Here is a 24400-nt window from a genome sequence, read left to right on the forward strand (position 1 = left end):
TCTGTCAGAGCAGAAAGCCTTAAAAAAATTATCAATGTCTACTGATTAAGGACTGGTTAAATAAATGCAACACCACCAGCTGTGAAGAACAACTAGGTTTGTGTGTATAGATATGAGAAGACCTCTGAAATGTTAGTGCATGAGAAAAAGTAACATGCAGAGCGATAAGCATGAAAAGCTCCCACTTAAAAAATAGATGCATGTTATTATATTTAATTTTAGATAATATTTTTGACTGATAACGTCTGGAAGGGCATGCAAGTCTCCTTAGGGGTTTAGGTGGGGACGAGACGTATTGGCCTGAAAACTCTGGAACTTTTACATGTTGCCCATATTATTCTTTCAGTTTAAAAAAACTCTAATATTAAAATCATTAAAACAATCTATAATTTTAAATAAATCATATTTAAGTACTTTTATAAATATCGTGTAAACAGGTTTTAAATTATCTCTGTTAACAGTTGTTTTCTTTAGCAGTGTGGGAGCAGAAATCACATTGGGGAACATTTTTTTCCCTGTGGTTTTTAAGGTGCCACATCTGAGGATGCCTATCTAGTATGTGAGTTCATCTTACCTCCAAGTAGCAAAGGGCTGAGCTTGTTTTTTCACTCCTTTGTCTTCAGATCCCGGCCTGTGATTAATATTCAGCAAACCATCACAGTTACACCTAACAGAATTGATCTCCATCAGAAAATGCCCTGCGGGGCGCCTAGCGGGATATGGTGAGCGTTTGCGCTGTGTCCACTCTTCCCCCAGTGTCACGTCTCTGCTTGATGATGGCCCTGTTACCCTGAGGAGCCACAGGGAAGATTAAGAGAAATGGGCAAAGGGAAGAGGAATCTGTCAAGTGAATATACAACATTTTACTCATCAGTCGTCACTGGGGGGATTTCAGGGCTGGGGAATGTGTTGGGATTTTTTTCTAGGGCAATAATGCATCTCTTAAGAAATATGTGTTTGATTTTATACAGCCTGAAGGTCAAGGCCTGTTTTGAATATACTGCCAAACCCACTGGTTACAACCCTTCAATAAGTAAGTACCTGGTACTTTTAAAATTATATCTTTTCTGTCTGCCAGGTTGAAAGTTACATAAATAATAGAAGAATAAAAAACTATAATGGCCAGAATGGGTCCATAAATTCTGGTTTAAAGAACTAAGTCTATCTGTTGTCTCCTCTTTAATCAGGAGGGTGAAGCCCAAGGGGGAAACTGCATTTGGACCCCATTTGAAGTTTCCAGAGCAGATGATGTAGGACGGAATGCATGTCTTGGAAAAGTACTCATTTGCTTCCACAACCGTTTCCTCCGTTTCTGTCTTTGAAAAGCAGTGTGGAAAATTGGTTTTGTACTTGTGAGGTGGCGGGTGGTAGCTGTAGAAGAGTGACCGCAGGAGCCCGCGTCCTGCTCTAATAACCGCCAGTTTATAGTCTCTCTGCTGCCCAGTCCCCTCCCAGAGGCCTCTGTGGCCCACATCACCCAAGCTGTGTCCCCAAGGGTGGGCCCTGGGGGAACGTGAAGGCCGGCCTTGAGAACTCAGAGACTTGGGCCCTGCTCCTGGTTCCAGCACCGATGCTGACTGACCCTTCAACACAGAGCAAGTCCCTTAACGTTTGAGTTTTTATTTTCCTATCAGTTTAAAAAAAAAAAAAAAAAAGCTTCTGATAGGAATTACTACATAGGATTGTGGTGGAGAGCAAATGAGATAAGGTGGGGAAAGCAGGTTGTCATTTTTAAGGTCTAGTCCGCTTCCTTTCTTTATAACCCGAATAGGAGTTTTGCCACAAAGTTTGACAGATTTTTAACGATACTCTCACAGTAGTGATGATCACCTAGGCCTTGTTTGGTATGTTTTAGTAGCAGCTGTACCTCTTCAGGAGTAAGCCAGAGTGAAGTTGGGGGCCTAGGAGTTTAAAGAAAATCTTTTCCCCAAAGAGGAAGTATGGAGTGAGGGTGATTTCCTTCCTGGGTCAGCCGTGGTCCCGGCAGCTTGGTATTTTAGTGCGGCAGTGCCCCCAGGAGAAGCTTTCTGGAAGGACAGGGTGGTCTATTCTCATGGCTTTCAGTTTTTACTCTACCTTGAGATGGAGTGAGTTCTCTTAGGGTTTGTCCGTGTTACCTAAAGTATTACTTTCTTTTCTTTATTAAAAAATGTCCCCTTATAACACCCCAGAATTTGACAGCTAAGTCGGCCTTCACCCAATCCATGCTGTCATAGGCCCACTTGGCCTTCATCTTACCAGATTTTAAACTGTCCTCAGGTGGTTTCTTCATCTGTTTGACCTTTTTAGGCCCCTTCTTTTGGGCCACCTCCTGCTGTACGGTCTCCCCACAGGATCTGTGGACCTGACATGGAGTGTGCACGGTATGCGTGTATTAGGACTTTCTACACCAGAGGAGCTGTGGCCTTTCACTTTACTTTTTTTTTTTTTGCGGTACGCGGGCCCCTCACTGTTGCGGCCCCTCCCGCCGCGGAGCACAGGCCCCGGACGCGCAGAACCAGCGGCCACGGCTCACGGGCCCAGCCGCTCTGCGGCATGCGGGATCCTCCCGGACCGGGACACAAACCTGTGTCCCCTGCATCGGCAGGCGGACTCTCAACCGCTGCGCCACCAGGGAAGCCCTCACTTTACTTTTGATGTAGCCGCTATTTTATTGAGTACAGAAAATCGGTTTTTTGTGTGGCTTTCAGTGACGACATATTTTATGATTTCTCATAATCTGTCATCCTCTCAGTGTAGTTTGTGTTGTTTTTACCCAAATACAGTGCCTTACACTTGCTGGCTTGGGTGACGGGCCTTGTACCATTGTGTTTGGAAGTAGCCTAGAGAGACCAGGAGAAACTGTGATTCTTTGACTGGGCAAGGGGAGGAAACGGAGACACGTTTTTTATTCTATTGGTCATGTTCTCAAACCACTCTGTTTGCCTGTAGATGTGAAATCTCACCAGAACACTCCGTGTCTTCCCCCAGATCAATCATTTATACAAAATAAATTACAAACTTCCTTCTAGCTTTAATGCTGCACTTGATGCCATGTAAATTAATTTTATATTCTGTAACTACTCCATTAACCAAGTGTTTATGGATGGCCTACTATAGATAGAACTTTTTTTTCTGAAGACATTGAGAGAAAACCTGTTTTCATTGCCTTTGCTTCCACGGTCTTGGGAAATTCTGAATCAAATACAGCAGAACTTGCACAAAGCTGCAGAAGTTAATACCTCTAAAATCTGCGTTCCCAGTGTCAGAGAGTGTGAGCTTATTGTTTGACTAGGCTGTTTTAACTCGGCAGTCCTCAGATGTGGTGTTCCATACGTACAGATATTTATAATTGAGCCTTAATGACTATTCTACTTGGCTTGCCCCTCAAAAGGTCAGCAAAGGTGGCCGGCAAGGATTTTAAGATGATGTGAACTGTCTGGAGGGTCAGAAAAGGTTAGAGTGGGTTTGGTAGATAAACGGTTTTAATGCACCCACACCCTCCCCTGCTTTTGCTGTGAGGGGCACTCAGCATGTGAGCCTTCGTCTGGTTCATTGTGAAGTTAGCAGGTCACTGATAAATGGATGATGTCAAGGTTCACAGAGGGCCTAAAATGGAGGCACATTCCATTTGGCAGCCGTGACATTTAAGAATTCTTTAGATGGACACAGAAATTACTATTGAAACTGTCATTTCTAAATTTTGGCCTTCCATGTTGGAACAGCTATTGTTTCAGCATAAGGATAACGTCACATTGTGTGTGCGCAAATGTGCATTGGCTGTATGTTGGCCTGTATGCTTCTGTTCATCTATTCTACCGATTATATTTATGTCAGGTGTTCTGCTGTTGCCGGCGAGTACAGTGGTGAACCGACCGAGGTGTGGTCCCTGGCACGGCTTTGCCTGGGAAGGTGGTCAGGCAGTCACAGCTCAGCCGGCTAAATGTGGTTATGGGAGGAATACTGTCGGACCCCCATCGGGGGTGAGGAGAGGCTTCCTAGAGGAAGCGATGTCCACGCTGAGATCTGAAGGAGGAGTAGGGTTAGTCAGCCAGTGACGGAGAGTCAAAAAATAGGGGGTGGTCCAGCCGGCAGAAGGGGAGAGTGACTTGCGCAGAGGCCTAGGGGAAGTGGGAACCTGCATGTCTAAGAGGCTTTGTAAGGCAGTCGTCTTTTGTGTTTATGACAGAGACTTTAGGAGTTGCCTCCATCCCTCACTGTAGGTCCCTGGGCCAGCCACCTAGCTCTGTGGGCCTCCAGTTCTTCATGTGTAAGAAGAGGGAATTAAAATAGATGCTCTTAAAAAGGTCTCTTCCAAACTCTAATGTGAATATTAGAACATGGGTTATTCATTTTCTGGAGCAGATTTTTTTCCTTGAAGCTACCTGCCCTGACCCTGTACACACTGGTTCACTTCCTCTTCTGATGGCTAGTGAGTGATTAATAAATGTAAGTCATTTAAGTATTGGTCCATAAAGAAACATAGTTAGAGTTAGCAGTTACATATAGCGAACTGGCAAAGAATGCATTCTGAAGTCAAGAAGTGAGATTTTGATCATCCAAACCCTAGCTTGTCTCCAAGCTCTGTTAGTGTTGTAGGTAATCGCAAGCAGGATGTGCCTTCTGGGGCTTTGGAAGTGGAAGCTTTGGTTGTCGGAGTTTTATTAGCTAACAAACGGGCCCTCTAGCTCCTGAAAGGAAGTATATTTTACCTTTTAATTCTTTTTCTTTTTTAAGTGAAAAGTCTCATCCTATTGTCAAAAGACATCTCCATCTCTAATATATATATTGTTCCTCTTTTAGACAACTATCCTTTATCAAAGCTTCTTAAACTTTCATGTGTATAAGAACCACCTGATCTCGTTAAAATGCAGATTTGGGTTAAGTAGGTCTGGCTGGGGCCCAAGGTTCTGCATTCCCGACACAACTCAGGAGAAGTCCCTGCTGCTGATCTAGAGAACATTTTTGAATTTAAGCATCGGACTGTTGAAGGGGGAGTCAGTTTAGGCACTTAGGGAGTGTTGGCTGCCCTCCTGTTGTCTGAGGTACTCTGAGTTCTAGAAACACAGTCAGAAACTGATTCTTAGATGCTGCTCTGAGGTTTTGACTTACTCTCGAGCTCCCCCAGGTGGCCCAATGGAAGTGTAGCTTTAAAACGTTGTTCACAGCGATGGGTAGGAGAGAACAGCTTGATTTGAAACATCATAATTCAGTCAGAATGTACATTACCAGGAAATATGAAGGAAAACGATGGCAGTGGGAGCAAGTGTTCTAGGAGGGATTAAAATATATCAAAAAGGGACTCACCATACTTACAGCTGCCTTGTGTATGAATGCACTTCTGAGTTGCCATGATTTTGTTGATTTCACCTAGCCATTGCGGGCACACTGGAGGCTGAGAAGGAAAGAAGAAAATCTGGGCTGTCATCAAGAGTTCAGTTTCGAAACCAAGGTTCTGAGCCCAAGTATACGCAGGTGCTCACTCTGAGCCGGCAGAAGCAGAAGGTGTGCATGGAGGAAACCCTGTGGCTCCAGGTGAGGGCTGCAGACAGATCAGTTCTTTTAAAGGGTGACGTGGAGATTTCTGACATTTATACCAGCAACCCATTTTCCAGTACAAAGGAAAGCATTGTTTTGGAGTTCCCCAGTAGCAAGTATAGCATGCTTAACTGTATCTCTGCATACTTTCCAGGAAAATATCAGAGATAAACTGCGTCCCATCCCCATAACAGCTTCAGTAGAGATCCGAGAGCCGAGCATTCGGAGGCGAGTGAATTCGCTTCCAGAAGTTCTTCCAATTCTGAATTCAAACGAACCCAAGTCTGTTCATACAGATGTAAGTCTTTCTGACTTTCATTTTGCCAATTGTTTGCCATGTTATTGTGCTAAATCAGACATCTCTGAAGGCAATAGAACCAGTGATTGATTTACTCTAAAGGCCATTCCTTTGCAGTAAATAAGCTTTTTAATATATGCAAGGTTTGTTGCAGAAAATGTTTCCCACATTAGCAGTGAACATACAGGGTACAATTTGGAGCCAGAGAATATTTTTCTTAATAATTTTTGGCCACTGCAACTTATTGAGACTATAATTGACAGAACTTATTATTCTCACATCAAGTTTCTCCTGTAGCTGTACGTAGGAAGAAAAATGCATTGTATTTTACCACTGAGAGCATTAAAATGTAGAAACTGTTGTTAGTCTGAACGTTAAAATCGAGGAGTATCAAAATTCAGCAAGGCAAAAATGTATTAACAGTGAGATAGTCATTTAGTGCCTAATGTAGCCTCTTTAATCTTAGGAAGAAAAATTTATATCGGATGGCTTGCTGTACACCACCTATGAGGTGCGGTCTGTTTGCTAGGGTTTAGGATGGCTGAGATGCCAGATTAGGCTGGGGAGTGGTGACATCTTGATCTGGCGTTTTGTACTTGTTGTCAAAATCTAGTTCATACTGGAGCGTCCACTCTGAGGCACCTGGTTCTAATGGCTCACTGACGAAGGTTTTCACGAGTGAGTTAGGCTTGGGGGCTGATGCCTAAATCTGCACATTGTAGTTTATTGTCATCATGCATAGTTCCTTGTATACTTTTCAATATACTCTCAATGTCATAGTCACATTAATGTTTCTTGGGTATATTGCCAGCTCCATAGTCACGTTAAACGTGACAAGCAAGGAGACCGTTTTCCTAATTATTTATCAGTGTGATTACTGAGCACCCCTTAGCACAGTGCAAGATACTCTGCCCTTTGCTTTCCTGACCTTGAACTCTGTTTCCCCATCTGTGCAATGGGGCTCTGAATAGTATATGCCTCATAGGTCCCTTGTGAGGATTACATGAGTTAAAATATGTAATCATGTGTTAGGTAGCACTGTCATTATTATTGGTAATTCTTACAGTAACCCTGTATAGTAGGGAGGTGGTATCCCTTGTCACCTGTGATGAAACTTAGACTCTGAAAGGTTAAGTGACTCGCCCAAAGCCATACAACTGAGTGAGCAGCAGGGCCAGGTTTACTCTTTACTCTCCTACAGCACCTCAGTGCCCTGGCCAGAGTGTTCTGAAAACACAGTTTCATTAAAGGACAGAGTGGGCGTTTGATGCAAAGTATGTTTGTAGCTTGGATTCTCCTGTCGTAATTGTCACGTAATTGTCACACAGGGAAATGAACTGTATGGAAACAGTCACCTATTTAGAGTCCTAAGTGATGTAAATTACAACGATTTTGTTTTCCTACAGGTACACTTCTTAAAAGAGGGATGTGGAGACGACAATGTATGTAACAGCAACCTTAAGCTAGAATATAAATTTTGTACCCGAGAAGGAAATCAAGACAAATTTTCTTATTTACCAATGTAAGAATGGCTCCATAGCACTAGCAAAAATGACTCTGGCTTTGCAGTGACTTTTTGTGAAGGGTTATTGAAAATGTGTTGAGAACTTTGTCATTTTCCTTTTTTTTTTCCAATAGTCAAAAAGGTGTACCAGAACTAGTTCTAAAAGATCAGAAGGACATTGCTTTAGAAATAACAGTGACAAACAGCCCTTCCAACCCAAAGAATCCCACCAAAGATGGTGATGACGCTCATGAGGCTAAACTCGTTGCCACTTTTCCAGACACTTTGACTTATTCTGCATATAGAGAACTGAGGGCTTTCCCTGTAAGTATTTCTGGAGACCATGTTGGACGGAAAAAACATTGTGTGGCAGGTGAATGTGTTGTGATCTGGTATGTTCTTCTGTTACAGGAGAAACAGTTGAGTTGTGTTGCAAACCAGAACGGCTCACAAGCAGACTGCGAGCTTGGGAATCCTTTTAAAAGAAATTCCAGTGTAGGTGATGCCTTTACATACTGTATTTTAATGTTTCAAATAACATTACAGTGTCGATATGCTCAGTCTGTGTTAACAGCTATTTCTGTTTTTTAGGTTACTTTTTATTTAATTTTAAGTACAACTGAGATCACCTTTGACACCACAGATCTGGATATTAATCTGAAGTTGGAAACGTAAGAGTTCTTTCAACCTTCCATTCAGAATTGTTTCATGAAAACACAGCCAGTCAATGAATTGGCCTTTATCTAAAGCATAAAAGAAGTGTAATTTAATGAGAAAACTGACTGTTAAAATAAAACCCTATTGTTTCCTTTTCATTTTCAGAACAAGCAATCAGGATAATTTGGCTTCAATTACAGCTACAGCAAGAGTGGTTATTGAACTGCTTTTATCGGTCTCCGGGTAAGTGTTTGTGTTTAGCACAACAAATCAGTGTTTGAAAGAACCATTTACAATCCTCACTAAAACTGGTGTTTTTTAATTTAACAGAGTTGCTAAACCTTCCCAGGTGTATTTTGGAGGTACAGTCATTGGTGAGCAAGCTATGCAATCTGAAGAGGAAGTGGGAAGTTTAATTGAGTATGAGTTCAGGGTAAGTGGCCACAGTTGGCCCTTCTGTTCTATGTACTGAAAGCTAACATGTGCTGTATATGGTCTTGAATATGTAATTTTAATAAATAATAATAAATACACATGATAAAGTGAGTTTGCCAGCTTTTAAACACCATACTGGCTTAGTGTAAAAGTCATATTTTCCAGAATGGAGAACCACAACTGTCATTCAACATAAGATTCTGTTCAGAATCCAGTTCAGTGTGGTCCTAGAGAGTTGGAGTTTGGTGTAGAGAGAAAGGAAGAATCGATTTTTCCCCCCTCCAGAGTCTGTCTATAAAACAAAAATCTCAAAGTAATTTCTATCTGGCTTTAGAATGTGTTATGATTTCTTTCTTTCTCTATTATAAGGTCCTCTGTCTTATTGCTTGTGGTTAATGTTCACGACCTTTCCCGAGCCCAGTTTTGTGATGGTGAATGTGGGTTTGGCATATGCCAGTAAGGAAGACTAGTGGTTGCTCTGACCCATTTCAAAGTAGGCAATCCCAGTGGCTCTTGGTCCCGTTGAATGAACATATTCTCATGGTACAGAGGTGGCTCCTAAGTCATAGGCAGGTTGAGGTCTGTGTGTCTCCAGTCATGCTCCTGAAAACACAGTGACCGTTGTTGAGGTGTGAAAGTCTGAAGTAGCAAGAATGGGCCCACCGGTGACTGCAACAAGGTGAAGAGGCAGAATTCTCCTCTGAAAGCATCTCTTAGCTCTGCAGACATGGATGGCACAGGTAGTGGGTGGTGGTCATGGCACCTAGGCAGATGTGGCTGAAGGAGAGGTCTGTGGGTTCCGGAGCAGTCCTCCACGCAAACTCTTTCGATTTCTGCTGCAGGGAGTTGCTCCCTGCCTGCCCCCAGCTTGCACTCGTGGGTTCCTGGCTGCCAGAAGGGTCCTACTCCGGGTCTGTCAGTTGTTATCCCAAGCCTCCCCTGCATAGTAAGGATGGAGGCAGCTTCATTTTTGCAGCAGGTGGGGCTTCCCAGAAGCAGGTTGTGGGTGCACTGCCACCACACAGGCTTGGTCATCTGCCAGGCAGTGTGGTTACAGAGCGATACACAAACACACATGTGACTTTCTCCTGGGTCTGTTGAGAGCCTGGCATATCTACACTGCAGATTCTGTTACAACAAAACTTGTTCCTGGATTGAATGAACGATTATTTCTCTTTGATCTCTCTTTTCTTTCTATTTTTATTGACAGGAATCTTTAAGCACAAATCTCTATTTTGAATGCCCTATCCATACTCCAGTTTTGGAAACTGTGCTTTCATTGTAGTATTATGCCAGATACTTTGGCTTTTTTTCTCTTGGCAATAGGAACTGCTTACTTAATTTTATGTTGAGGGAATTACACTGAGATAATAACGTATTATTTTCTAACAGGTGATTAACTTGGGCAAGCCTCTTAAAAACCTCGGCACAGCAACCTTGAATATCCAGTGGCCAAAAGAAGTTAGCAATGGCAAATGGTTGCTTTATTTGGTGAAAGTAGAATCCAAAGGATTGGAAAAGATAGCTTGTCAGCCACAAAATGAAATAAACTTCCTGAAACTAAAGGTAGGCTGGTGGATTTTACACTTAAATTATTTCTGCGCCTTTGGTGATGGGAGAAGGGTGAAGATTAATTGTCAGTCATGTGAATTTGGCACTGTTTGGGGAGGGAGAGCTCAAGAGGTTTGTACAGTGGTACCAAAAAATTACCTTAGGTGGAACTATTTTTGGATGTAATTCTTTTCAGGAGGCTCACAACTCAAGAAAGAAACGAGAAATTGCTGAAAGACAGACAGACGATGGTAGAAAACTTTCTTTATTTGCCGAAAGAAAATACCAGACCCTCGTAAGTATTTTTCAAGAGCTGTGAGTGTTTGACAGGAGGTGGCGGGAAGGCCTTCCCCAGACCACTGTGCCGTAACCCCTGCTCTTCCTTTTCTCCCCAGAACTGCAGCGTGAACGTGAACTGTGTGAATATCAAGTGCCCAATCCGAGGGCTGGATAGCAAGGCCTCCGTGGTCCTGCGCTCGAGGCTCTGGAACAGCACGTTTCTGGAGGTGGGCTCCGCTGCCGGGCTGTGCCCCTCATGTTGTCTGCCACCTCCTAGGACATTTCCCTCTTCACTAATGCTTTCACTAACTTCGTCCCCGACAGGAGTACTCCAAGATGAACTACCTGGACATCCTCGTGCGGGCTTCCATTGATGTAACTGCTGCCACCGAGAATATTAAGCTGCCCAACGCGGGCACTCAGGTGAGGGGTCCCCGGGCTTCACTCAGCTCAGAGCAGATCTCCCTCCTCCACCCCATGCCCGTGGCCTGAGGATGTGCTGCTCTGCAACTCATTTCCCTCACGGCACTGTCACCCCCTTTAAGGAGAAAGCAGATGGTGTCTTAAGGCGCGGCCCACCCCAAGCAGTGTTTCAGCAGAATCGTTGCAGAAAGAAGTGATTCCCGGGTCATCTCGATCTGTGGTGCATGGGGTAGATTTGAGAGCTCTTGGCTCAAGGAGAGAGTGGGTGCACCTCCCAAGTCTATAAAGACCCCACGTCTTGTACCGCCCCTGATGCTTGTCACCGTTGTCGGCGTGCCCCCAGTGACGGTAGCCTCACTGCATTATGGGGTAGCTCGTGGCATGTGTGGCCAGCAGCAGTTACTAGAAACGATCTCTATATAGGAATCCAGAGTTGAATCTTGTAAAATCAGTCTCTGGTTATCCTTTGAAATAATTGAAGGAAACTGTCATGCCTCCTCGGACAGGTCTCTTCAGAGCTAGGCACCCAGCTCTTCAGTTTTCCGTCCTGCCCTGGCGCAGCTGAACTGGTTCCGGGTCTCTGCCCTTCCTGGGCCGGCCCCAGGCAGGGCTGAGCGGATGTGTGGTGTGCCTCCTTCAGCTCACCCGAACCTGCCTCCCGGTGTCTCAGACCCAAGCGTCTGTTAGTTGAGCCTAAAATTTGGTTTTGAAATGGTTGCTGAGGGTTGTTTGCATTTCTAGCGGCTACCGTTTTTACGTTCGTGTTCTGCTGAAACTTCCAGGTGTTTTCAACAGGATGTGCTGTCAAGCTGCGTTTCCCATATCCCACCCGTGAGCAAATTTTAAAAATCTAAATGCATGCCTTTAAGTGTATCCTTGCATTTTATGTGATTGACTTTCGGTCCGTTGTTTGGGTTTACAGCATAATTTTGAGTCTTGGTCATTTGCTCTTTGTTAACTTTCTATCCCTGCAAGCTTTATCTCTTTTAAAACCAAGAAGCATGCCTACTGTGTCTTCCTCCAGGTAATTAAGAAAACCATTGAACAAGAGCAGGAGCTTGTGTACCACTAGTCAGAGGTTCCTTGTGGGGGTCTGGCACCCACAGGGGCTTGTATCAAGCTCTCAGGGTAAATGCCTGCAGGTTACAGCTGGGAATGTTTTGCAAAGGAGAATGAATGGAGAAGGAAAGATCGTGAATTACTGTCCTGAAGCTGATCTACTGATGTATTTATGACAGTGTCCTGGCTTCAGTCCTTTCACCAGCTGAAAATCCAGTGAGTCTCCCTGATCACCTTGGTTTCTGGCATATAGTGGCCCTTAGCTGTTAAAATTTATCATCCAAACCAGGACACGTTTATCTGGGCAGGATGCTGGGGCACCTGGTGCAAGCCAGGACTGTCCCAGGCTCACCAGGACGTACCCTCACCCTGGCCTTACATTAACTTTGCAGGTTACTCCAGCCCACCTTTCTACCTCTTATTAATAAGGCATCATAAGGACTGTCAACTAACCTACACCCTCCCTGAGAATCCTTTAACTCCCTCTCTGACCGAAGGCAGTTGCTGTAACTTCCCGTGACTTTTAATCAGCAACCCTGAGAATCACTGAGTTTTTAGAGCTGCCAAGAGAAAGAACACTTTAGGGGGAAGGGACTAACGTTAATAAAATGTCAATTAAATGTCTGCCATCTACTAGCTGCTTTACCGATATGCTGTCGTTTAGACTGCAGAAGAATGCCGAGGTAGACATTGTACCCACTTTACAAAAAAGGAAGCAGGCACAGAGAGGGGATGTCATTTGGGGTCCTGGATTGAAATCTGTACCTGTCTGACCTCAGGGCTCCTGTTCTTTGGCTCTGTGACACTTGCTGCCCATTAAGTCCCCAAATCTCAAGTTTAGATGAGAAAACTTGAGTCCAAAAAGGAAGGTTGTCTCTCCCTCAGGGTCACAGGACTAGCATGTGAAGTTAAGACCAGACCTCGGGCTCAGAGCCCCTCATCAGGTGCTCTTGTTTTCTCGAAGATAATGGAACTAAGTCCCCTCGTGTCCGGTCTAATGGCTGGGTCACAAACGCAGATGCGGTTCTCTCGGGTATTTCATGTTCTTCGGGCTTTGAGAGCCCACGCCTACCAACGGGAATTGGAATCTTTGCTGTAATCCTACTTGATTTGTTTAATAATTGGTAGATTTGAAAACAGGTTATTAGTCTCATGTCTAGAACCCATTTCTTTTGAAAACCGAGACTTCTTTTGTAATCTCTAGTCTTCTGTTACCTCTTCTATTAACTGATTTCTGAGATGTAATAGTAGCTCAGATATCATATCTACACGTTTCTTTAGATTTTAAGGTGCAGTTTTGGGAGGCCTAAAGATTCAAACTTAATTCAAGTGTCAGGATGCCTTCATTTTTTATTCCCTCGCTTACTGAGGGTTTCAATTTCATTTATATCTTGGTTCCTCTCTCTTTTCCAGTGTCTAGATCATTTTTCTTTGGAGATAGCAGCAAAGGAGGTTGAGTAATTTAGTCTTGTCTTTTGGTGTTAATATTGAAACATCTTCCCATTGCTTTTACCCTAATCCTGGCTTTAAAAAGATGAAAACAAAAGCCTTTGTTTCCTTATAACCCAACTGATTTCAAGAGTTTTGTGTTCATTTCTTAATAAAACACTTTCAAGATATTGTTACAACAAAGTCAGAGAGAGCTGGTCACCTAACTGAAACAGCTAAGATGGTTACTAAAACCTTAGTATCAATTAAATTGATCCAACTAACAATCCAGTTAGCCATGGACACACTGCGTGCCTTCCCTGCAAAAATGCTAGAGAAGCAAAGTTGAACAAGATAGGGTCAATTGTGAAGAATTTCACGGTCTAGGAGATCGCGAACTGGGAGAGAATTGTTGAAGTCAGCCAAGGAAGAAGGAGATTACTTATGGGTTGTACTTATATACCCCCATTTCATTCCTAAGGAAGTAGGAAGAGAGTGTCTAAGCTTCCTGGCTGCCAAAGATGAGAAAGAATGTGATAGGTGAAAGTAGGCACATCATTTTTCGGGGGGAGGAGCTTTTCTTTTTTTGGTTCTAAATTCAGAGAAGAACTTGAGATATGGATCCTTTTATAAGATGGATTTCTGATATGAAGAACACTCACTAAGGGGATGGTGTCTTTAATAGAGAGTTTTGTAAAAGATAGGAAAATCCCTTCATTGGGGGGTTTCTTATACTGATGTTCAATGAGAGCGTAGGATATTACATGACAGAGTGATGTAGGGAAACGGTTTGGCTGGGGGCAAGCTAATGTGGTCTCAGCACTGCTCACTGGTGATGGAATTTAATGCATCAGCAGAGTTAAGCCCTTTTTCCCCTTACGGGCACATGATGGATGAGGTTCACATGCACAGGTCATCCCTATGGAAATGCCTAGATTTTAATGAAACCAAAAAATTTTTTTTTTGTTTTTGGAGTTGGAGTAATTTCTACTGGCCTGAACCTGTCATTGTCCATCAGTAACAGTTGCTGTGACAAGATGAGACAAGGCTTCCCGAGCTCTGGGAGTCGCAGCTCACAGTTGGTCTCCCCTCACCCGATTCTAAGGCCAGCTCCACACAACCCCCATTCTCAATCGCAGCTGGAGAATGACTGTCATACACACACACACACGCACACACACACACAGTTGACAATTTAAGGAAACAAACAATAAAATCTTGCTGACTGGCCTCTCTCGCCTTCCTGGACCACACTGTGGCCTTGCACACACTGGGTTTGCAGAGCACATCTGGCCTTTAAATGTGTGGCCCAACCCCTAGCATCAGTCCTCAGTCTTTGATGCACAGTGAGTTGTTTTAGTTTTTAAAACTACACACCACCCCAGCCCCAACCCGCAAAACAAACTACCTTGTTCAGCCCTTATGCTGTTGGATTGCAGCCTTTTATGGGCATGGTTTCCCCCTATGATCAGCCATTTAAAAGGCTCTGGTATGCAGTGTGACTTATAAGGCTGCTTGCCCTTACCATGGACCAGTTTCCACTCTCCACTTCAAGGTTTCATCAGAGCTTATTCTTAAACATGAGGATGGCCCTTCCAAGTCATCACCTTGCCCCAGGGACACACTGTGTGGCTTCCCTGTGCTACATACTAGGGAAGCAAAGTTAAATGAGATAAAGCATAGGCTAATTGAAATAATCTTTTTATTTTAGAATCGTCTGGCTTAGCAGTCACATCAACTATATTATTTCTTCACCAGTCTCTCACCACTCTTTCTTCCCCACTTCGTGGGTACCCCTCTGCTTGAACCAGTAATCTCAAGAAAGGGTTGTTTTAGCTTAAAGCTAGGACACCTGTTGGGGGAAGGGAAGCAACAGAAGTGAGCCATGAGGCCCTCCCTGGGGCTGGGAGCTTGAGTGAAACCTCATTGAGAGCATAACAGGAAACATAGTAGCTGAGAAAGGTGTTTATGCTAAAAACTCTAAAAGTGAATTCTTTCCTATTAAATGTTTAAAGGAAAGCAGTTCTTACTTTTAAGTGTATTCCTTAAGCTAAAGGAGGTTGAGAAGCTGTTTTCTAGGATAAGTAGGAAGGGAAGTACTTTAAGAGATTTTTAAAGAAAGTGTTCTAGTATAGTAGTATTGAATCACAGTGTAGACATAGAAGCATTTTTAGGCAGCATCCAGAATTCAATATTAATTTAGAATACGTGAATAGAAACATTTCTCAGAAATTAAATTGTTCCAAGTTTTCTTTACCCTTCACTTTATAGTCTCTAAATTCAAAAATATCAGAAACTTCAAACTGGTATATCTCTAATCAGTATAGTTTACAAAATCATATTTGTAGCTTTCACCAGGTCTTTTATGTGCTTTGAAAGATCATCTCCTGGGGAAAAAAGTCTCCTGGCATTACAAAACTCCACTTGAATTCTAAACCCGTGTAACCAAGTTGTAGCAAATTGCCATAAGCAACTTTTTAGATTTCTAAATAAACACTATTTCTATTTAATTGGTATTTGCCAGCTATCAAATGTTTAGAACTTAAGCTTCTCATCAGCTGCCACTTAAAGCTCTAAGCTGCCTCTGAATGAAGCCAGAGTCCAGTTTGTCTATACACATTGTTGTAGAAGATGACACCAAGCCATTTCAGGAAATTTTATTCTTTACGAGGATCTTTAGTTTGCTATCCTGTTACTGAACTCGGGTTTGGCTTCTTGTCGCTCAAGAATCCAGTTGTGAGAGAGAAGTGTTATAGGTAAAAGAAAAGATAGCTTTGTTGAGGAAGCTGGCAATCCTGGGGAGAAGGTGGACTCATATCCCAAAGAACCAACTCCCCAGGTTTTGCTCAGGGATTATGTAGGGAAAAGAGGGGCTATGTGCTGGAGAGGAGGTAATCTTCTATGTTCAGAGATGACCTTCTCAGTCCTGTGGTTCCAAGTAGCTGTCAGCTGGGGGCGCCCTGTAGGGTCCTGCTCGGTTTCAACCCTAAGGAAGTATTAGAATGGTATCTAATGCCTCTAATACCATCTAATAGCTCCATCCCTATTTTTATATTTCATAACGTCTTTAAAATCTGAGGGAGGAAGGTAGGCTTATTGTGCATAAACAGACCCTTCTGTTGCCATTGTTGGATGCTTAATTAAGAGAGGTGACCATTCTCAAAAAGATACCAGGTTATATAGATGTAACAAGATTGGGGTTGTGTCCCTATTGATAATTGTTGAAACTTGGTGATGAATAAATGATGGTTCATTATACAATTTTCTCTACTTTTGTTGATTACAAAAATTTTAAAAACATAAGTTAACAAAGAAATAATTACTTTGTCAAAACACAATCCAGGATTTCACTGGTGGCGCAGTGGTTAAGAATCCATCTGCAAATGCAGGGGACACGGGTTCGAGCCCTGGTGCGGGAAGATCCCACATGCCACGGAGCAGCTAAGCCCGTGCACCACAACTACTGAGCCTACGCTCTAGAGCCACGAGCCACAACTACCGAGCCTGTGAGCCACAACTACTGAAGCCCACATGCCTAGAGCCTGTGCTCCAAAACAAGAGAAGCCACCACAATGAGAAGCCCGTGCACCGAAATGAAGAGGAGCCCCCGCTTGATGCAACTAGAGAAAGTCCACACGCAGCAACGAAGACCCAACACATAAATAAAAATAAATAAATTTATTTTAAAAAACCCCACAATCCAGCATTTTCCAGGTTCTGGGAAAAGATCTCCAAGAAACGTCTCTTAAAGCAGTATTCCGTTACTAAAGGAAAGGATCTCACATCAAAAAGACATCTCACCTGTCCATAGGCTACATTGACCAAAATGTGTCTGGAAGCAGAATTTGTAATATAAACTCATGGTTTAATTCTCGCCTCAGTTTATAATGATATTGCTTTCTTTTATGCCCCATAGGTTCGTGTGACTGTGTTTCCCTCAAAGACTGTAGCTCAATATTCAGGAGTACCTTGGTGGATCATCCTAGTGGCTATTCTTGCTGGGATTTTGATGCTTGCCCTATTAGTATTTTTACTATGGAAGGTAAGTCATATCTGGCACTTGAGTTTTGTGATACAAACTTTATTTCAGGTTTTTTAAAAAGTAAATTAACACTGATAGTATATTTTTTTCATTGCTTCCTTTTCCCAACATTTTACTGTGAAACTTTTCCAGCATACAGCAAACTTGAGAATTATACAATGAACATCTGAATATCTATCTAACATTTTGTATTTAAAGGTATATAGTATTTGTACATTATTAGGAGCTTCTTAAGTGTGTAAATTTTGGTGTTTTTCACATATAATTTAGCACGTTTGGCAAATAACAATTTAAAAAATCTTACCACTATGACCTTTTCTTCATCTAAGATCAAATTCTGAATCTAAGCCAAATTGTTGGATATCACGTTAATCAGAATCTGTATCCCGGTTAATTTCAACTTCCGTAAAGAAATGTTCATGGCAGCAGTTGGGGCTTGTTACAGTTGCAGCTAGATTAGGAGTAGGAAAGCATGAAATTAATGAATCCCAGAGTAGTTTTCATAGCCTATATCAAACATAAGGAAGATCCGTGTTTCATATAATGTTCTTCATTAGCATTTGGTCCTGCAAATATAATGTAGTATCTTCCGCCTGCTTTCTACCAGTAAATAGTCTACGTTACAAAAAATGTATGAGATGTTGCATACTTTTGTTGCCAGAGATTATGACCTATAGATTTTGGATTATTCTCAGTGAGTAATGGAGGTTCACAGACCTTTATCAACCTTTGTCAACAATCACAACTTGTAAAAAAAAAAAACCTCAGTTTGTAATGACTTATTCAGCAGCACAACTTGACATGATGTGAAAAGAGGCTCTTTATGGTCTTTATCCTTTACTCATTAGTCTCACTGCAGAAATACTAACGTTTTGATTACTGTGACATTATGTATGCAGTGTGTTACTTTTCTAAAATGCCAAAAATTCTGGGTTTCCAAACACGTCTGGTCGAGAGGTTAACAGATTATGAAACTCCACCGACAATATCTAGGATCAGACTATCCTTATCTTTTCCTTGGATCCAAGAGTATAATGGACAGGGCTCAGGATATTCTCACTTTCAAATATTGGGCATCTCTTTTTCACTTTATTTTTTCAAGTAACTTCCTCTTGCCAAGATAATTTTCTGAGATAATTTTCCTGTGTCCTCCAGTTGTGTGATTGAAGCTTGGTATCTGCTCATGCCAAGACCCATCCTCCCATGGGATGTTAGCCAGTCCTACCTCTGATGTTCACTTCAGGTAGTAGGTTTGTCTGATGAGCACAGCCAGCCAATATAGGAGATGCTTTGGAAATTATTTTGATATCAAAAACTGAGTGCAAGGTTTGATATTTGAGGATGGCCTTCTGCTCTCCAGAAGAGGTCACAAGAACAATCTTTTTCAGAGCAGATCTTATTGGCAGTCTCTAATGAGGGTAAGTTGAGAGTTAAGAAACCCAAGCTATATGATCTTGGACAAATCATTTCACCTCCCTAGGGCACTGGTTTGCCTTAGCTGCTTAGTAAGTGGGTTGGACTAGATGATCTCTCTCTCCTTCTTTTTATGTTCTAAAGTATCCGGACTCACAAGTGAACTCTAAAGTAATCAGACAACTTCTACAACGACCCCCCCATGAAAATCATTTTTATTACTTTATGCTTTTCTTTCTGAAACTGCACTGTTTGCTTTTATGTGCTAAAATAATAGACTTTGAGGACCAGAGAGGACTCTGGTTCACTGGCCTTTAAATTGAGTTTTGCACATCCACGTAGGTGCCAAGACGAAGCTATGCAGGTGGGGCTAGGGGCAGTATCCCCACTTCAACCAGAGCCGTTGTGACTTTATCTGCTTTGAACATAGGGATTCTGCATAGGGTTTTGTTTGAGGGTATAAGAGAAAAGTCCTCCAGCCTGGTCCAGTCATCTTCATTTTGTAAACAAAGATGCTCACGCCCATGGATGTTAAGAATGTTGCCAAGTTAGAGGCATAACAAGGACTCTTGGTTTGTGGTTCATTCCTTTTCCCACGATATTTACTAGCACGTGTTACTGAAAGTTGGCTGAGTGTGCTCACTGTATAATACATTAAATGTCAGAAATAAATATCCAGATCAACAGCCTGGATCAACGCTGCACAGTAAAACTTTCTGTAATAATGGAGATGTTCTGAAGCTGCACCGTCCATTATGGTAATCACTGGTCACATGTGGCTGTTGAGCACGTGGAATATGGCTAGTGCAACGGAGGTACTGACTTTTAAATTTAATTTCAATCTGAATAGCCTCACGTGGTTAGTAGCTACCACACTGTACAAAGCAGATCAAGATTTGTACTTCGTGAGTTGCCAGGCTAGGCTGCAGAATTTTCCAGGAGGTCAGAAATTGTTCAATCAAGTTATATATCAAAGGGCAGTTCCATGGCCTTATGAACGAGATAAAAGTAAGTAGAAAAAGTTCTCCACGGTTGAATGAGGAAATTATAGTAGAAAGTGGGATTATACCTTTATACTCATTTAGAGTGACCTAACGTGAGGAGCACAGATTCCTACCACTTAAGTGTTTGTTACGTGGTGGTTCAGAATTTGGGAAAATGACAACTGTCGTTGTTTCGTGACAGTGTATTTGAATTTATATTGTGATTTACCCCCACCAAGGCCCCCAAGCAAATGGCATTTATCCCATAAAATTCACTACGAAGGGCAGAAAAATATTCACAGAATCTATTTTATTTGGATTTGTGCTAAGCCTTAGAGAACTTACTCTTTAAAAGATGTCAATCTTTTGCCTATTTTTAAACTCAGTATTCCCTGCAAGAAGAAACCACCTAAAGCTGTAATCAGATGTGTATATCTTTTCCCTTTTAGGATGATTTTGGTCCTTAGGATTTGTTACAAATAGAAAAATCAATCGGCTAATGTCATCCATATAAATATTTGACCAGAGACCCATGGTAATAGAGGGGGGTTAATTGCTGTCACCATGTAGTATAGCGCAGGGGCTGGGCCCTTTTGGTTGATGCATAGTGGTCTCTTTGTAAACAAGCTGTAAGTAGAAAACAGGTTAAAATCTGAGATTTTCTTTTGTTTAGCTTTTATACACAAAACTGTTAACACTGACTAAATACCTTGCTTCCTTATAGTGTGGTTTCTTCAAGAGAAATAAGAAAGATCATTATGATGCCACATATCACAAGGCTGAGATCCATGCTCAGCCGTCTGATAAAGAGAGGCTTACTTCTGATGCATAGTATTGATCTACTTCTGTAATTGGTAATTGATCAATGTTTTTTAATTGCTAGCTGTGGGACCCGCTGTGGTTGTGGTGGCTAACTTTAAAAGCAACAGCTTGCTGTGTGTGTCCCATTAACAGATGTTTCCAAATGTCCACACTGGCTTGCCTTGCTTGGATTTATTTCATTTATTTCACTTGAAAGCTTACAGTTTTTAAAAAAATGCACAAAGAATCTTTCATTGCAGGTGAGTAATTTTGTGTTGTTGTTGTTGTTATTAAACATTACCCACAGCAATGAAGAAAACGGCAACCTATGTACACAGAAAAGGAGGCTTTAAGACCTCCACAGTAGCCCAGTTTGCCATGTGTTGTTAATCCAGTATGTAGCATCTCACTTGGAATTTCAAAGATGCATAAGAAATCATCCCAGATTTCTTGTCCATTTTGGAATTTCCCACAGATAGAAGCTTGTGTTGACTGCCTCATTAACCTATTGCATGTTGGAAACATTGTGTTTCTCTTGAAGAGAAGCCTTTCTCACTGTCATCTTTTTGATCTCCTTGCTATGAAGTGATGGGGGAAGGCTTGGAATGCTTTTATTGTTGCTCAGAAATTGTTTTATGCTAGCTAAGCATGCAGCTTCCTTTCCCTGCATATCTACCATGGGTCAAAGACCATTGCAACAAACTCTAACTATTGGCGTGATGGACATTATGGTCAACTTCAGAAGACGATTCTTTGCCACATGGCCTTCAATATACAAAATTCTAATATAAAAATGCTCTGGACAGTTTATTTCAGAACGTTGTAATGGAGTTTGACCTTGTTCCTTGTTCCTAGAGATTTTTTTTCAACCTTGGGTCTCAGTTGATTTTAAGTTTGTATTTGGCTTTTCTTATTTGTAAATCCACGGAAATGGGAATGGCAGAGATTCCTTTTTCCATTTCTGTGGGCATGAGAGGGTAGAATTACCCCTATAATCCCTTTCCATGGCACTGTCACGATGAATCCCAACTCCATTTCAGTTTTATGGATCACCCTTGATTTCTTCTTTGTTTAAATGGGGAAGAGCCACATACTGCAACAGATAGTTGTTTTGGCTTTTTTGCAGAAAATAGAAAAGGCCTTAGAACAAAACTTCTTGGTCCATTTTTCCCATTGACTCAGTGATAACTTCGTACATAATTTCATTTTGTCCCATGCCATTTTTATAACTTAACATCATTCAAAACAAATGTTCTGTTCCTGTTGATGTCACATAGTTAAACACATTAACCAACCATTCTAAGTATCTTCCTCATCCACCTTTTATCTGCATTTTTAAATTAAAAACACATCTTTTTAAAAGACACATATATATTTTATTCACTTAAAAAATTCAATCTGATTTTTAAATTTCCAGATATGTTCTCAATAAAAATCTACTTTGGATCAGATTGAATATTTTTTTAAAGATCAATAAAATATATATTCGTTAATAATTTAAATGTAAATGTTGTCTTTTTGCCAAAAAAAAAAAAAAAAAGAAATTAGGGGATGTTCTGAAATTCAGTCAAGTGATAGTTTCCTCAAATTCCTCGCAGTACATAAATGATTTCATTGCAGGACACAGTTACTACATGATTTATTAATGAAACAGCTTAGTTTTGAAGTTTTGTTTGGAAATCCAGGCAGTATAAATAAATTACCTTCTAGCTATTGAGAGATAAGTACTGGAGCCTTGGAGGAGAGATTTCTTAAATTGACCCACGTCAAGTAGTAATTTATAAAATATTTGTGACCTGATTTCCATTTTGTTAGTGGAAGAGGGCATGAAATAATCTTTGGTGTATGGCCTTGGGAAAAAAATGTGTTCTTGAAACATGATGTTCTAATAATCTGAAAATTAGATCTTTTACGTACAGTATTGTGATTATAAAAAACGGAAGCACTGTTTCATAAGCTCTTCAACTGTTAGAGGCAACTAACGTTGTAAGATGGAAGGACAAGATGGAAAAAGGGACTTTTCTTCCAGTTTTACAGCTGTTCTCTTCCGTTTATCCCCACCGGCTGTTATCATTTCTTTTTGACCTATTGGTTCCTTCTTAAAAGAAAACCATGTGTTTTATTCTTCGTCCAAGTCCAAAGTTAGGCATAGGTGAACAGAAAGCTTAGACATTGCCATCTAGTGGACTTGCTCTTGTTGGAATTATTTAATTTGTTTCTGTGTCTTTCTCCCCTGCCTCCAGTGTGGATTCTTTAAACGCTCTAGGTACGACGATAGTGTTCCCCGATACCATGCTGTAAGGATCCGGAAGGAGGAGCGAGAGATCCAAGATGAAAAATATAATGATAACCTTGAAAAAAAACAGTGGATCACAAGGTGGAATGAAAATGAAAGCTACTCCTAGGGGGGCCAAAAAAGCTTCACAGTACCCAAACTGCTTTTTGTTTTCCCCAACCCAGAAATTCAAATGGATTGAAAAGCCTGTTCAATACCTGAATACAGATTTCAGACAGACTACACACAGTACAAGCCTACAGTTTTAACTGTGGACATTGTTATGTAGCCTGAGGCTCCTGTTTTGCACGGCCAATTTGAAGGCTGTTGGAATGGATTTTTCTTTAAACTGCCTTAATTTAATGTTCCGGGTTGCCTTTGTTTTTGGTGTGACTGACTTACCTGTGCTGGGGAAGGACCTGCCACATCCTCTTGATGGTACAGCTGGAAGAAGCCACCACAACCACTGCACCAACAGAGTGACCGTCCTGACCTGGGCACCACCTCTGCAAACGTTCTTCTCGCAGGACCAGAGAACCTGCAAGTCAACTGTCCTGTGTTACAAGACTATGCCGTCAGGGTAGCTGGGTTCAGTTTAAAGTGCTCCCATAAATTAAGTGTGCAATAGAAGGTGATGCTGCCATCCTGCCATCTTTTTCCATTTCCTAGATGTGTGAATACCTGCTCACACCAAATACACAGAGGTTTAATTCCCCTCTCACTAAAACACACGGGCATAACAGATTTGAATGCTAGTTACACTTACTTGTAGATGGTATTTATTTTTCTTTTTCACAAACCATTTTGTTATTGACTAACAGGCCAAAGATTCTCCAGTTTACCCTTCAGGTTGGATTAAGCAATCAGAATTAGAACACGAGAGGTCGTTGGTTGGACCTAAATTATTGACTGCCTAAAGAAAACAGTAATTCTGTATAAATGTATCAGAGTTGTTATACTTTACAGATAAGTTTAAGTTATTAAAACATCTCCCTTCATGGCAGCCCTTACCCCCTCCCTCCAGACCCAAAACATTTAAGAAATAGGATTTAACTGTAAGATGTTTAATTCTTAAAGACAGCAGATATTTTTTAGTTTAGAGCCCTGTGTGATATTTCTGAATTTCATGCTATAACTTTCAGGAACTCTTGGAAATGATGGGATTGTTTGTTGGACTTTAGTGCAGTTTAGCCACTGCTGAAAATACTGTATATTCAGGACTTGAAAGAAACGGTGAGTACCTAGGGTGGACCCAACCCGATCCAGCGTAAGACTACTGAATACTTGATACCAAAAGTTAGTGCATTGTGGCTTTGACATTTTTAAATGTTACTGGAAGCATTTAATCAGTGAGTTGATGTTCTGTTTTTTTGCTTTGTTTCCTCTCCTGTCTGCATCCCCAAAAGACTTTGACTACTCTAAAAAAGAACTTTAAATTGTTTAATTTTAAAGATGAAGGGGAGGGAGGAGGAAGATATTATTATATAATACATTCAATAGAGATTGAATAGATATGAAAACTAAATTTTTAAAAAAATCGCTGTACTTCAAAATGTTAAGTTATATGGGGCGCAACAGCAAACAGGTGCTAATTTGTTTGGCTGTCGTTAAGCAGCATCTCAGAATCTTTTAAAAGAACAAAATACAGCTACGTGTGCCATTGTTGCTTTGGAGTTTTAATTTTTTTTTTTTCCTTTCAGAAATGTTATGCCCTTAAGATACTAGTTGTACTTTG

General features: G+C 41.4%; 1 protein-coding gene across 6 annotated transcripts in view; it reads left to right on the plus strand.

Moving 5' to 3' along the window:
* The window catches only part of ITGA6 (integrin subunit alpha 6), a 75161-nt gene extending 51731 nt beyond the window's left edge, over window positions 1-23430 (plus strand). For 2 of the 6 annotated variants that reach the window (XM_065881049.1, XM_065881050.1), the window contains 16 exons: window positions 624-722; window positions 972-1033; window positions 5354-5514; window positions 5672-5815; window positions 7222-7337; window positions 7454-7643; window positions 7731-7814; window positions 7911-7990; window positions 8142-8219; window positions 8307-8409; window positions 9804-9977; window positions 10159-10257; window positions 10358-10468; window positions 10566-10664; window positions 17068-17193; window positions 22634-22795. In XM_065881049.1, the coding sequence (XP_065737121.1) occupies window positions 624-722; window positions 972-1033; window positions 5354-5514; window positions 5672-5815; window positions 7222-7337; window positions 7454-7643; window positions 7731-7814; window positions 7911-7990; window positions 8142-8219; window positions 8307-8409; window positions 9804-9977; window positions 10159-10257; window positions 10358-10468; window positions 10566-10664; window positions 17068-17193; window positions 22634-22795 (1888 nt within the window). Of the gene's footprint in view, window positions 1-623; window positions 723-971; window positions 1034-5353; window positions 5515-5671; window positions 5816-7221; window positions 7338-7453; window positions 7644-7730; window positions 7815-7910; window positions 7991-8141; window positions 8220-8306; window positions 8410-9803; window positions 9978-10158; window positions 10258-10357; window positions 10469-10565; window positions 10665-17067; window positions 17194-20313; window positions 20444-22633 lie in introns of those variants that run through there. The other 4 variants (XM_065881052.1, XM_065881051.1, XM_065881053.1 and 1 more) reach the window with 4 other exon arrangements.
* The last annotated feature ends 970 nt before the right edge of the window (window positions 23431-24400 follow it).

This window comes from Phocoena phocoena, chromosome 7 (assembly GCF_963924675.1).
Source record: "Phocoena phocoena chromosome 7, mPhoPho1.1, whole genome shotgun sequence".
NCBI classification, from domain to species: Eukaryota; Metazoa; Chordata; class Mammalia; order Artiodactyla; family Phocoenidae; genus Phocoena; species Phocoena phocoena.